Raw genomic sequence first — 14,698 nt, 5'->3', positions numbered from 1 at the left:
ACATAAATAAACCGTTTTTAGGTGCATTAGTGCCACCTCCTGGACTGGAGTGTTGCCCTCCTTATAAATAAATGACGCTATCAAAACCTTACGGCGAAATGACAATATCCTCCACACACACTCGTTTGTAAGGCGGCCTCCTGTATTTTTGCTAGTCGATTTTATTTCATCCAGTGACATGAAGGGTTTTAACTTCGTTCATGATTTTGGGTAACTGCACAACTGACAGATGACTTTGAGCGCACCGCCAACGGTGTGTGTGTGTGTGTGTGTGTGTGTGTGTGTGTGTGTGTGTGTGTGTGTGTGTGTGTGTGTGTGTAACCATAGCGACAAAACGATGAAGGAACGCGATCTGTCAGTCAAGAAGATTTTCTAAAACTTTACTCCAGACAGACAAGTGTGGGAGGTTTTACCTTTAGATGCAGAACAGGCTGTCAGCTGCAACTTGAACAGACTGCTGAAGAAAACAGCTGAACGTCTGAACGTAACGTTGTCCGTCAAACCAACTTCATGCCAGTACTTTACGGAGTGTACAGTCTGCGGATCTGTCTAGTACCGCGAGCAACGTGACTTTGAATTGGGCGTAGGCCTATTTAAAAGTTACAGAATGGATTCATTTGGAGACTCCGAAATCGGCAGAGATAGGCAGGCAATGCAAAACAAAATCTTACATTGGGAAATAGTGGGGGGGACAAAACTTAGATTGTCATGTCCCCCCCACGTATAATGGCTCCTACGCCCCTGGGTTAATATATCAGTCCTTTTTTTACTATAAATTCTCCTTCCTGCCCAGTAGGTGGCAATATGCATGAAGAATGTGAATCGGCAAAAACAAAAGAAGAACTCTTAGGAGAGAAGAGCACTTAGGAGGGCTGTTTGTGTGGACATTTATTGTAAAAAATGACCTCTTGTATCAAAATGACTTCTGGTTCAAAATGGTATCTTTGTAGGCAGCATCATTATTCTGTATGGTAAAGACAGCATGCTGATGTGTGTTAGGTGGTGAACCCTTCGTTTCCGAACCCTCGCCGTCGACTGCGTCTGCGTGATCTGGCTGAGAGAGTGATTGACGCTCAGGAGAATGAACAGGAGCTCAACAAACTCCTCAACGAAGCTTTGCTGGAGAGAGAGACTGTACAAGCGTGAGTACTCTGTGTGTGTGTGTGTGTGTGTGTGTGTGTGTGTGTGTGTGTGTGTGTGTGTGTGTGTGTGGCGTGTATTTATCACTTTGTGGGGACCAAATGTCCCCATAAGGATAGTAAAACCCAAAATTTTTGACCTTGTGGGGACATTTTGTCGGTCCCCATGAGGAAAACAGCTTATAAATCATACTAAATTATGTTTTTTGAAAATGTAAAAATGCAGAATGTTTTCTGTGAGGGTTAGGTTTAGGGGTAGGGTTAGGTTTAGGGGATAGAATATAAAGTTTGTACAGTATAAAAACCATTATGTCTATGGAAAGTCCCCATAAAACATGGAAACCAAACATGTGTGTGTGTGTGTGTGTGTGTGTGTGTGTGTGTGTGTGTTAGATATTAGGCTGAAAATCCAAGCTGCTTTTTTCCATAAAGTTAAAAGTGTATTTCGTTGTATGGATTTCTACTGACAACGTCCAAAAAGCATCATGAAGATATCATAAAAGTAGACTTTTTCTTTTCTTGTGTGCTATATTCAACTAAAAATATTCAGTTTGGTTATGTTTCTAGAATCCTTTTTACAAAGCATATTGTTCCAAAGCAGTTTAGTGCTTTACAAACCTCAGTGAGGAAACCAAAAGGCAACAGTAACAGTGGCAAGGACAAACTCCTTAAGATTTTAAACGCCTTCCCCTCTGTAGTAGCGCTCAAATATAATTTGTGATTGACGTCGTTCATGAAACCGTATTGGTTCATGCTAGGATTGGGAGATATTACGAGATAGATCGTGCCGACAATATATAGTGCATTTGATAGAGATTTTGCTGTATAGTGTATGTGTGTGGCGTGCATGGATCTATCAGTGGGCAGGGCGTCACGTGAGACTGAGAATTGAAAAAACATGGAGAGGGTTTTTCCGGCACTGAAAATGTCTGGCATTCATCTTACGTTCGGCACTTCATAAGTGATAAATATGTCTCTCTTTTTGCATGCGCATTTAGATGAGAGCGCAGAGCGGGATCACATTACTCAATCCGGCTTCTATCAATATCACGGCGCAGACCACAAAACCTACATGACCCATTTAATTCTATTGAGTTTTTAACTTAAAGCGCTATGAGGAAGTCAAACATCTCAAACGGCTAAATAGCCCTACATTCTAATCACCACTGATGAGGAAAACAGCTACAACACTGTGTCATGTGCCAAAATAAAGGGTTTTAAACTACACATCGTCACCCTTACTAAAAGTCTGTTCAGTGATGTTTGATATTAGGAACAACAACAACAAAACACTTCAAATATTCATACACACTCTATGAGATGACTTAAATAATTAAATAAATAAAAAAAGATTTCAGGTTCAAAATATATATAACAGATTCGTATTTTTACAGACTTATGTACTGTGTGTGTGTATATATATATATTTATATCAGGGCTGACAATTTAACATGTTAATTCAGTGCGATTAATTTGATAAAAAATAACGTTATATTAAAAATGTACACAAATGAATCACAATGCCACCGGTAATAAGGAAGATTCCTGAGAAATGCAAGCTTGTAGTAACACCTGTTAACTCCAGAGGGCAGTAAGTGAAACTACAGCTGTGTGGTAACGCATAGTTTATACAGTGAAGAAAAACAACCATCCAGCAGATATACACACAAACACACGTTACTTTCTTGCGTTCAAAACACTTGATGGTGTGCACATTTTAACTAAGGGATATCAAGATGTGTTCTAAGTAGTGAACTATATTTAACTTGACACAGTGACCTAATCATTTTATGTTTATGACGCAATGCATCCAAGACGCTACACATGTCTGACGCAGGTGTAAATTGACGGGCCCTTAAACAAGCCCTCGTAATAAATCTCCAACTGATTGACAAATTCACTTGTGGAATGGATTGCTCTGAACTGTATGCCAATGATTGACTTATGATCAATAATATGGTAGTAAACAATACATTGTATTCTAAAGCAGCTTTTTTGTATTGTCTTATCAATGATTAACTCTTCTGCTACAAGAATGTAATGCATTTTAAAGGGTAACTAAACCCCTGCTCAGAGTCTGACTCCACCCACTAGCAATATTTGAAAAATGCTGGGAAAGTGGGCAGACCCCAGCGGGGATAGAGGGGACGAAACGAGGGCGGGGCTGAGCAGGGGGGTTTGCACCTGAGACCCGTAGTGACAGATTAATTGACAGCTGCTGTCAGACTCTAAAATGGAGAGTGACTGGAGTGGTAATTTTCTCCAGGAGTATTACTATTATGTTATTATTATTCCTCACACGGTCGCAAGACGACATTTACATGAATCTGATGAGTTTTATCGAGTTGATGTCAATAGCGCGAGCTCTGTCGGCATATTCATATTTTGCCGCTATGTGAAAAAATCCAGCAAATGCGCCGGCGCGTTTGTCTACCCCAGAGGATTAACTTTAGCCTAACCATAAATTGTGATTCAAATATATATGATCACTCACCTCAAGACGCCGCTGCGGTGGTGGAGTCCATGCAGGAGGAGCAGCGTTTGGCACTGCGTCGCTTTTCAGCGCAAGCTGTTTGGAGAAGCCCATTTCCACCTCCATTGCGTTGGAGAAGCAATCCCGCGTAAAATGCAGTTTGCACACTCCTACAGCTCTAGGCGGGAACTCGTGGTCTTCCAGGCCAAGGACATGCAACCATTGGCGCCTAATTTCCAAGTCTGCTGGAAAGCTATACAGTCCAGCAGTGCTGTTGCAACCAGCAACACTACACCTACGTACCATCCTGACCACTGTACTAAATACAGATAATCTACGCTAACTTGAAGCTATCCTAACTGACGCTAATACTATGCTACTAACTAACTATGCTTCTAACAATACTACACTAACAAATATGCTAATTAACTACCTAGACTACACTAAATAATCTAAATAACTATATAAATGCTATGCTAAATAGATGCTAAAATACTCTATCCTGATCGTTTTCAATACTCACAATTCCAACTCCTGACTCGCTACAGTGGTTTTGACGAAACGAGATGGTTTTTATACTGCCATGGGCGTGGTAGCTCGTACCGTCAGCTGTCACCGGTTACGTCACGAAGTACCGCAAACAGCCAATAGGAAAATTCAACTGCAGTAGCCACCGTTCAACCTGAAGAGGGCAGCACTCAGACGTTATATTGTAGAATTAAAACACTTTATACACAAATGTCAAAAAAATTACTTGAATCAATGGCCAGTACTAATAAAGCCCCATTCTTACAGATCATTAACTAAAAAAGTTGGTTTAGGGTTTAGTTACCCTTTAATGATCTGAATATTTTATATATATATATATATATATATATATATATATATATATATATATATATATATATATATAGATATATGTATATATATATATATATGTAATGTTTTTAATATTTAAAGATAACTATGTATAATTATTGCATCATTATATATTGAATTATTGTTATATGAGGGGCTTTCTCAGCAAATATTTGTATATGCGATTAATTAATCAGGACACCATGTAATAAATTAAATAAAAAAATTGTATCGACAGCCCTAATATATATAGATATAAATATAGATAGATATATATTTGTCTTATTGTGTATTTCTATATATACTTATATTTTAAATTTGCTTTTTATGTTAATTCTGTTTTTGTATTATTATCTCCGTCTTGTTGTTGTATTGTTTGTGCACTGGAAGCTTCTGTCACCAAGACAAATTCCTTATATGTGTAAGCATACCTGGCAATAAATCTCATTCTGATTTATAACATATTTAATTCACTGCCTGGATTATCCAAAAATAGGCATTACAATATGTTTATTTATTTCTAAATCAATATATATATTTCACTATGCTATAAAATTATTCATACCTTGACATAAGATTTTAGACATATCGACCACTCCTAGTTTACGCTTGTCACATGACTGATTGTGTGCAGTGAAAATGCGACAGCAAATGAGATTTGTGTGCTCGAGTGTTGAGAAAGATTGTCAGTGAATAAAAAGCTATTGTCTTGCTTCAGAAGACTTGGAATAGAACGCACAAGCCGTATGGTCTACTTTTATGATACTTTAATGGTGCATTTTTCCTCGTCATTGAAGCGTGACAAACATGCTCACTAAGAACTGTAGTTACGTGAAGAATTGTTAACTACTGTCTTTTTGTTCCACTGAAGAAATACATGTCATGAGGTTTGGAAATACATGAGGGTACATAAAATACAATTATGTTTCCATAAACACTACAGGCTCAAAGGGAAGTACACTAATCGTCTGTCTCTGCGCTTCACGGATCCGGAGCTGGAGACGCGCTTCTCTGTTGAGAAGGAGAAGCAGAGCGGAGCGGCGTTTAGCTGCTCATGTGTGGTGCTGCTCTTCACTGCTATCATGGAGGCGCTCATTGACCCCAGGTTAGTCAACTATTAACTCATCACTACACAAACACACCTGATCGCATCTGAGCCGGTTCATTCAGGATCCAAAGGTCAATCAGAGTCTATTTGCTATATAGTGATTACTTTCATGATGAAGTTAATGTTTACAAACAAACGCTAGGTAGCAGCACTTCCGAGTTCTTTTAGCATACCAGAAAAGAACTGCGTTGAATGAGCACTTCCTTCAAACTGAGCAAAAATGCCCAAAAAGTGCTGTTAGTGTTCCAAGAAATTTACACAGGCCTATTGAACCAAGTTAAAACTTGTTTTGCAGATAGTTTAGAAAGAACCAATATATACTGTATGTTTCTTCACTGTAAACCATAGATATAAAAATATCCCTTTATAATACCTTTTGAAATCTGCAGAAAAGTCAAAAGTGCGGTTGCCTGTGGTGTGACATCACAGTCATTTTACCCAAAATTGAAAATTCTGTCGTCATTAATTCACCCTCATTTCGTTCTAAACCTGTCTGACTTCCTTTTCATCTCCGGTCTGTCTGTGTGTCTGTTTTAGGTTGGTAGCAAACTATGTGACTCTGGCAGTGGGGGAAGTCTTGCTTCTCATTCTCACTATCTGTTCACTGGCAGCCATTTTCCCACGAGTGAGTGATTGATCTAACACCTTTCTTAACCAATCTCACAGAACATGTGTCCACTGGGTAGGACATTTCTTCATTCCATTCTGTACGTGATAAATCCAATGTTAGGGAATTGACTTTGGTAATTTAGCTTCCCTTCCACAAGCTGCTTATAAGACGTAGCTAACTAGCAATTTCAGGGAAGAGGGGAGGCAATATCTATCTAATAATTAATATTTATCTTTTCAAATATACAACAATATGAGCAGGATTTATCTGGCACAAAAAAATAAAAGGATCTCAATTAGAGTGACAGAATTAAACCTTTAAGCAAAAAAACAATCGGCAAAATATTAAAAACTACAGTCTTGACCGACACAAAATAGGTATCGTTTGAAAGCGTAGAAGCTCTACTTTTCAACGCATGTTGGCATTATGACCAAAACTGAACGAGTGCTTTGAAATTTGCAGATGAATCAGAAGTGTTCCGTTTTGATCATTTATCTAAAAAACAATTGCACTGTACATATTATTGCAATCAGTAAAAAATCAATCTCATCAAATAGCCATATGTCATATGTTGTTGGAAAGCTCTCAAAGAATAGAGTACAATCAGCCCATTTGTTTTACTCACAGACAAATATATTGGGAGTAATAGCTAAGTATATGTCTATGACAATTATGTTGGTGTTGCTTATATGCCGCATTTCGCTTATAACTTCACGAAAAAGAAACGGGTCATAATATATCACATGCTATTACTTAGAAGAGGTGATTATCTTTCAAACAAGCCCACATACAAGGTAATCAGATGCATTGATCATTAGATAATCCACATGAAGCACAATGTTACATATGGCCACCAGGAGATGGCGCCAGAAAATGACAAAAACTCAATGATGCAGACTCATTGAGTCAAAAGACACTTGTGAAATCTCATTACTAAGATAATTTCTCCATGCTACGCATACCTTTAGTCATTTAATTGAAATAAATGTAATTAATTGTTTATATAAATATTTGCCTTGAAAGGCCGACAGATAACACCAATTCAATATATAATGTTTAAATAGTTAGTATTTCAATTCTTATAAATAAATATAAATATAATTCAGATAATTAACATGCTTTAAATTATTGTGGCAGACATGTAAAGCATTAATAAGACAATACAAAAAGTGGCTTTGTATATGTATAAGGCAATATATTTATTTGCATATTATTGAACATAAGCAATCACTGGTCTAAAGTTCACAGCAATCCATTTTGCAACTGAATTTGTCAATCAATCTGAGATATATCATAAGAGCTTGTCTAACGATGCATCAATGTGCACCTGCGTCAGACGGATGCTTTTGGAGCATCTCACTTTGGTTGCGTCGTGTCATAAACATACCATTATTAGGTCGCTGTGATAAGTTAAAGCTAGCTTAAAACACGTCTTGAGATCCATGCATTCAAAATTGCACTCCGTGTTTGAACGCAAGAATGTGTTCTCATCTTGTGCTGTCACTTGTGTCAAGTGTGGTTTGTTGTCAGTACAGATGGAGTTTCACTTACTGCCTACAATGGTTGGAATATTCCTATTTACGGTCCTGGGACATGATTAACTGCATTCATTTTTTGAATCCATTATTTTTCTATATAATTAAATGCTGGCCGGGCACAGCCCGAAGAAGCGACGTGGAACCCCCCTCTACATCCCTTGGGCCCACCACCCATTGGAGGAACCGCAGGAGTCGGGTGCGCTGTCATATGGGCGGCAGTGAAGGCCGTGGGCCTCGACGGACCAGACCCGGGCAGCAAAGGCTTGCTCTGGGGACGTGGAATTTCACCTCACTGGGGGAAGGAGCCGGAACTAGTGAGGGAGGTGGAGCGTTACCAGTTGGATCTGGTGGGGCTTACATCGACGCACAGTTTTGGCTCTGGATCCGTACTCCTGGATAGGGGATGGACTCTATTCTTCTCTGGAGTTTCCCAGGGTGTGAGGCGACGGGCGGGTGTGGGGATACTCACGAGTATCAACGAACAGCAGTTCAGAGTATTCGGCCTTCTTGGAGAACCTGAATGGAGTCCTGAATAGGGCCCCAGTAGGGGACTCCATAGTGATGCTGGGTGACTTCATCGCACACGTGGGAAATGACAGGGACACCTGGAAAGGCGTGATTGGGAGGAACGGCCTCCCTGATCTGAACTCAAGTGGATGTTTGTTATTAGACTTCTGTGCTAGTCATGGATTATCTATAACAAACACCATGTTCGAACATAAGGATGCTCATAAGTGTACGTGGTACCAGAGCACCCTAGGCCGAAGGTCGATGATCGATTTTGTAATCGTGTCGTCGGATCTGAGGCCATATGTTTTGGACACTCGGGTAAAGAGAGGGGCAGAGCTGTCAACCGATCACCATCTGGTGGTGAGTTGGGTCAGGGGGTGGGGAAAGACTCTGGACAGACCTGGGAAGCCCAAGCGAGTAGTGCGGGTGAACTGGGAACGTTTGGAGGAGGTCCCTGTCTATTTTTAAATATAGCTGAGATCTGAGATCTTCAACTCACACCTCCGGCGGAGCTTTCCAGGCATCCCTGCGGAGGTTGGGGACATTGAACCGGAGTGGGCAATGTTCAAAGCTTCCATTGCCGAAGCCGCGGTGGAAAGCTGCGGCCTCAAGGTTTTAGGTGCCGCAAGGGGTGGTAACCCTCGAACACCATGGTGGACACTGGTGGTCAGGGAAGCCGTCCGACTGAAGAAAGAGGCCTTCCGGGATTTGTTGTCCCGGAGGTCTCCGGAGGCAGTTGCAAGGTACCGACAGGCCCGAAGGGCTGCGGCCTCGGCCATGAGGGAGGCAAAGCAGTGGGTGTGGGAAAAGTTCGGAGAAGCCATGGAGAAGGACTTTCGGTCCGCACCAAAGTGCTTCTGGAAAACCGTCCGCCACCTTAGGAGGGGGAAACGGGGAACCATTCAAGCTGTATACAGCAAAGATGGGACGCTGTTGACCTCAACTGAGGAGGTTATTGGGCGGTGGAAGGAACACTTTGAAGAACTCCTAAATCCCAACACGCCCTCTATGGTAGAGGCAGAGCCGGAGGATGATGGGGGATCAGATTCTATTTCCCTGGGGGAGGTCACTGAGGTAGTCAAACAACTCCGCAGTGGCAAAGCCCCGGGGTCCCCCAGTCAGAGTTGGTTAATGTGGCTCGGGATAGGGAAGTTTGGGGCCCCCTGCTGAAGCAGCTGCCCCCGTGACCCGACTTCGGATAAGCGGTTGAAGATGGATGGATGGATGGATAATTAAATGCACTGAATTAACGCGTCAAATCAATAGCTCGACTATTTACACTTTATATAATATTAAAAATAGAAACCACCGTAATTTATATTACTGAGTCGAAAACATAGTGATGAACAGCAGCATCCCAGATAGCAATAAGTCGGCGGGCCGCTGGCGGTGCTCCGGCGGCAGTAGAAGCGGCAGAATGGCGATATCGCAAACACGTTTGACGGTGCACCGCCGGCGGCAGCCGCTTTAAAAGCGGCAGCCGCCTTCCTACCGCTTCGTTCAGCGGCGGCCCGCTGGCTATCCGCCGTTCCGCCGCCGTTATATCGAGGCGGACCGTCGGAGGCAAACGCTTTTCGAGCGATCTGCCGCCGCTTATTGTATATATATATATATATATATATATATATATATATATATATTTTTTTTTTTAAATATATATATTTATAGCATGCAGTTTATCAAGAATAATGATTGATCAAACCAGACAAATTTCCATTTGGCGTTTTAATTCCACATTTCAAAGTACAGTAACTGTCACTGAAACAAGATGTCAGATCACTGAAATATAAATAACAGAAAAATACAAACATTATATATATATACACACACACACACACACACACACACTAAAGAACATGCAGGTTTCCAATTCAATTTTGGTAAAAACACTATTGTAACACTTACAATAATTGTTAATAATATAAAGAGGTCAGCTCTGGGATGAAAAGAATTACCAGTAAACATAAGCAATGAGGATATTTGGTACCAAATTAATTGCAGGATACCAAATAAATTGAGGTATAACATCATATTTACAAGTCATTTCTAACAATAGGTTAACTGATAATAATTTAGAGTAAAGCTCTGGAGTAGAATATACCATTATAACTGCAATGCTGACCTGTGGCACAAGGATTTACAAGCTATATTTAACAATAGAATAACAGTTAAGCACTGTGACGGAATGAAAGTAGAATTTTTGGTACTAGTTAATGTGCAATATCAAATATCAGGCATGAAATAGGATTTACAAACTATAATAGAATCGTTAAGCACTGACGGAATGAACTAAGCCAATACTAAAGTCACGGTAAGTAGAATATTTGATACCAGATAATGTGCAAATATCAAGTATTAGATGTATAATCTAGGATTTACAAGCTATATTTAAAAATAGAATAGTTAAGCACTGTAACAATGAAATAAGCAGCAAATTGTATATGAAATAATTGAGATCTTTGGTATCAAGGAATGTGCAGGATAACAGGTATAATATACATTTTGACATTCAACTTACACATGACAACAAGTGGGAATAAATATAATTAACAGCAGAAAATCTGGCTGTAGAGAACACAGCCAATCAGAATGTCTGGAGAGGTTGGGGACTGCGTGGCGTAGTGGGCTAAGAATCACCGGTTTTCCCCGACCTCCAGAATGAGGCAGTGCAAATTAGCATATCTTCAGTGATTCCTCGTGCGCCTGTATAAAAGGACAAACCATCCCATATTCATCCAAGGAGCTGCCCTCAAAGCAGGGTCACGAGAGAAAAGAAAAAAAAAAAAAAAAGCAATTTCCACAGTGAACAGTGTGGATTGGGTGAGTGTAGTCTGACACTTTTAGCAGGCTTTTTTAGGGGTCTTGATGTTACTGACTGCAGGATAAAGAAAGGGTTCCAGTTGTCAGTGATGCTGGGGTGTCAGTAGTCAGCCTAGGTTTAAGGGGTCGGCTGTGGGTCCCTCTCAGCTGTGCGGCGCCTTTTCCACCTTCATGTTCAGATGCTCCTTTCAGGTAACGTAGCGTTAACCTGGATCGCCTCATCAGTGGCATCCTGGGTTGCCGGGTTCTTCCGGATGGCTCCTGTAGAAAATAAAGATCTGTCATTCCATTTGAATGGCATAAGGTCTTACACATCTACTTAAATATAAAAAAATATCCAACTTACTTTGAACAATGGTCTTCAGGAACATGTCTCTAAAACATGCTTTATCCCCTACACCAGTCCAGGTTGTATTGATGGAAAGGTGATTAGAGAAGATACTCTGAAGCATTCGCCACACGGTTGTCTTTAGGTCCCTCCCACATTTGATTGCCAAAAACCGAAGCTGAAAATACCAAAAAAACGTTACAAATTACATTTCTCTGAAGCTTCTCATAAATTTAAAATGTGACAGGCTGTGGATTCAGACTGTAGAATATGCAGTGTACGATCTTAATTTTACTTTTTAGATTACCCTATGGCGTTATAAACGAAATCGGCACTCTTACAAATCGTTGCTGGAGCTCTTTATCCTGCCTCAAACTGTTGTCAAGCAACGCCAACTCTTCCTGGGTGTCTAGGGGGGAGTAACAGATCCCCTGGCAGGGATAACTCTCCAACAGACACATTGGCACTGAAATGTTGCAGCATAGCATTTTGTTGTCCAAGCTACCCACAACATCGCCAAACTCCAAGACGTCGCAGCATTAGGGTTTGATCTGCACCTACAGGGGTTCCCAGAATAAAAGAATAAAGTAGTCAGTCCTGGTCCTTCAACTACTAAACTATGACATTTATATCTAGGTCTACTACATGTACAGGTGGCCCCAGTGGGAATTAAACCAACAACCACAGGTGTTGTTTACAAGTTGTACCCGATTGCCCAGTGCGAGCAAATGTCTTCAGCATTGTCCCAACTTGCTTCTCCTGCTCTTGAAGTGAGCCGCTGTCACCTGGGAAGTAACAATATATTGATTAGCAATACACTAAATATAATAGTAATATAATATAACCACAATTATCATACCAGTAACTTTCCCTGTAATTTCTATCCACAGTATGTTATGCATGGCATACAAGTTCATAATGAAGAACCCTTATGATAACATCAATTTCATTTTTTTCTTTGAAGCAGAATATTTGTTTGTAAAAGGGAGGAAAAAGAAAATAATGAAATTTTGGTATACAGATTTTGGTTGATATATCATACTGTACAGTGAAATTTGCTATTGTTGTATCCCTACTCACCTGAAGGACGGATAGATCAGGCAAATCTCCAGTCAGGCCTTTGTAGAGTGTGTGCTCCTGCATATCCACAGGTATTTTAATTCAAACATGCAACATATTGTAATAAGTCTACAATATTCAGCCTTTACCTTACACCCTCGGTTGTTGCTCTACACTTTTATTATATTAAATACTTATTTATATAGCTTGCTCAATGTATAATCATGATAGCCTAATACTTATAACACAAGATTGCATCTTAAACGAATGACTGAGTTGAAAACTTGAATAAGAACGCATTTTACACAGAGGGACCAGCTAGGGAAACTTACCTGCCTACAATAACTGTTTTCATTTGATTTGAGTTACATTAAACATGAATAACCTTAGCCGAGTCCCCAGGAACATCGGGCTATTAAAGTAACAAGCCTGTAACTGCGGTCTTATCAATTCTAGCTTCACCATACACTCAAACTGTGAGGTTTATCTGTTTTCCTCATGGACCTGTAGCACAATGCCCTGACAGTGACTTCACCTGTGCCCTGATCTTTATTAGAAACTGAGAGGAGAGCAAGTTAATATAATTTATATTACAATTATCACAAAAATTAACAAACAGTCTGCTTTAAAACTAAGAAAAAAAAAGTTTATATACTAACTTTACATAAAAAATGAACACGTGGCGAACTAGCTTAGCCGCTATCTGCTGGCACACCACATTAGATTAAAATGCTTACCCTTGTAGTTGTGCAGATAACTCGATATGTAGAGTGTAAAGCCCTTGTCCCTCTTGCTTGTCGGAGCAGGGGACCAGGCATCAACAATGCGATGAACATCGCTGACGCGTATTTTCGGAAGATTCTGGAGACATCGAGTAAAAACAGACATTTTGGGCGACGCGCAAGTAAACCGGAAACAGATATGGCGACAGCGGAACTTCACAGTTCAGTCTTTGTAATGTGTTTTAGCAATACATTTAACATTTATAATGCGTTTAGATTTTTTTTTATTCCCTTTACAGGGACTTTAACACTTTCTTAAACATTTGTACAGGTCATAATAGCAAAACCTGTAAAAGGTAAAATAACAAAAAAAAATCGAGGTTGGAAAAAATGTAGACATAAACGAAATTTCTGCGCAACTGTGAAACCAGAGGATAATTTCGCTTTTTCATTGAGTTTATCCTTCACGTCAAAACAGGGATTTTCATGTTTATGATAGATATCACCATGGTTGCAAAAAATTAAAGTATACCCGATATTTTAGCCATGTTGCAGATGTCTTTCACTGTTCACTGATAGTCAGGCATTCGTGAAAAGTCTAACTTCATCAATTTATTCTGCTAAATTGTTCATACCATGAATTAAATATCTATTTCAAAACCTAATCAGAATCATATAGATATTTATTGCCAGGTAAGTTTTACAAAAGGAATTATTTTTGGTTTATTGGTGCATGTCTCAAATGCGCAGCAATCAAAGAAATGTAAACAATTTTCAAGTGCATAAAATAATTAAATATATTTTACATATATTACTGTATAATCGCTTCAGAGTTTCAAAGTAATTTAAATGTCATTTCCTAAACCTTACCTTATCATGGAATCAAGAGTCAAGACTCTGTTATAAACCCTAATGGCTTTAGAGCAAAAAATAATAATAGCCAACATGGCTGGTCGATTTTGAGAGTAGAAATCCTTGTATTTCAAAGCGGCTTGCCGCCAGCCGCTCGCATCTTGCAAGAAATGGGAGTGACGAATTCGGCGGCAAACGTTTCATCCCCGCCAGTGGGACGCACCTATAGCCGACAGCTTAGGGACGGCGGCAAAAAAAAGCCGTGCGGATATTTTTTGCTATCTGGGATTTAACTAAATCGTAAACTGTTTAGTAAAGTTCTCTTACGAGAGGTTCTCTCGTATTGCGTAAGCTAGCTTACGCTACGGGAAAGATCAATCTTTTCTGAGATATTGAAGCCAAAAAATTATCCTTAATTTTGTATCATTTGTCAACGCAGTGCAGCAACTGCAGACCTTGAGCGGGCTAGCTAGCGAGCTCATTGGTTGCTCTGCGGCAACTGCTGCAGCCTATAGACGAACTTGGGCGAACTCGCGTCCAATGAGAGGCGTCCATGCGCTACTGCATCAAAGCCCGCCAAAATGGGCGTGGCTAGAGTGCATATAAGCGTAGTTCGTAGGCTGGAACCCTGATTTTCATCTCTTCAGCGAAGCTCTTCGCATCTCTGAACTGGAAGCCGCG

General features: G+C 40.1%; 1 protein-coding gene across 1 annotated transcript in view; it reads left to right on the top strand.

The window, feature by feature from the left end:
- Nucleotides 1-14,698, top strand: part of LOC127655529 (adenylate cyclase type 3-like) — a 60,379-nt gene that overhangs the window by 23,580 nt on the left and 22,101 nt on the right. Inside the window, exons 9-11 of the mRNA XM_052143413.1 lie at nt 1,000-1,142; nt 5,414-5,575; nt 6,116-6,203. Of these exons, the coding sequence (XP_051999373.1) occupies nt 1,000-1,142; nt 5,414-5,575; nt 6,116-6,203 (393 nt within the window). The remainder of the gene's footprint in view (nt 1-999; nt 1,143-5,413; nt 5,576-6,115; nt 6,204-14,698) is intronic.

Source organism: Xyrauchen texanus, chromosome 15 (assembly GCF_025860055.1).
Source record: "Xyrauchen texanus isolate HMW12.3.18 chromosome 15, RBS_HiC_50CHRs, whole genome shotgun sequence".
In the NCBI taxonomy this organism is placed as follows: domain Eukaryota; kingdom Metazoa; phylum Chordata; class Actinopteri; order Cypriniformes; family Catostomidae; genus Xyrauchen; species Xyrauchen texanus.
The sequence above is the reverse complement of the archived record's forward strand: the minus strand, read 5'-3'. Positions and strand labels throughout refer to the sequence as shown.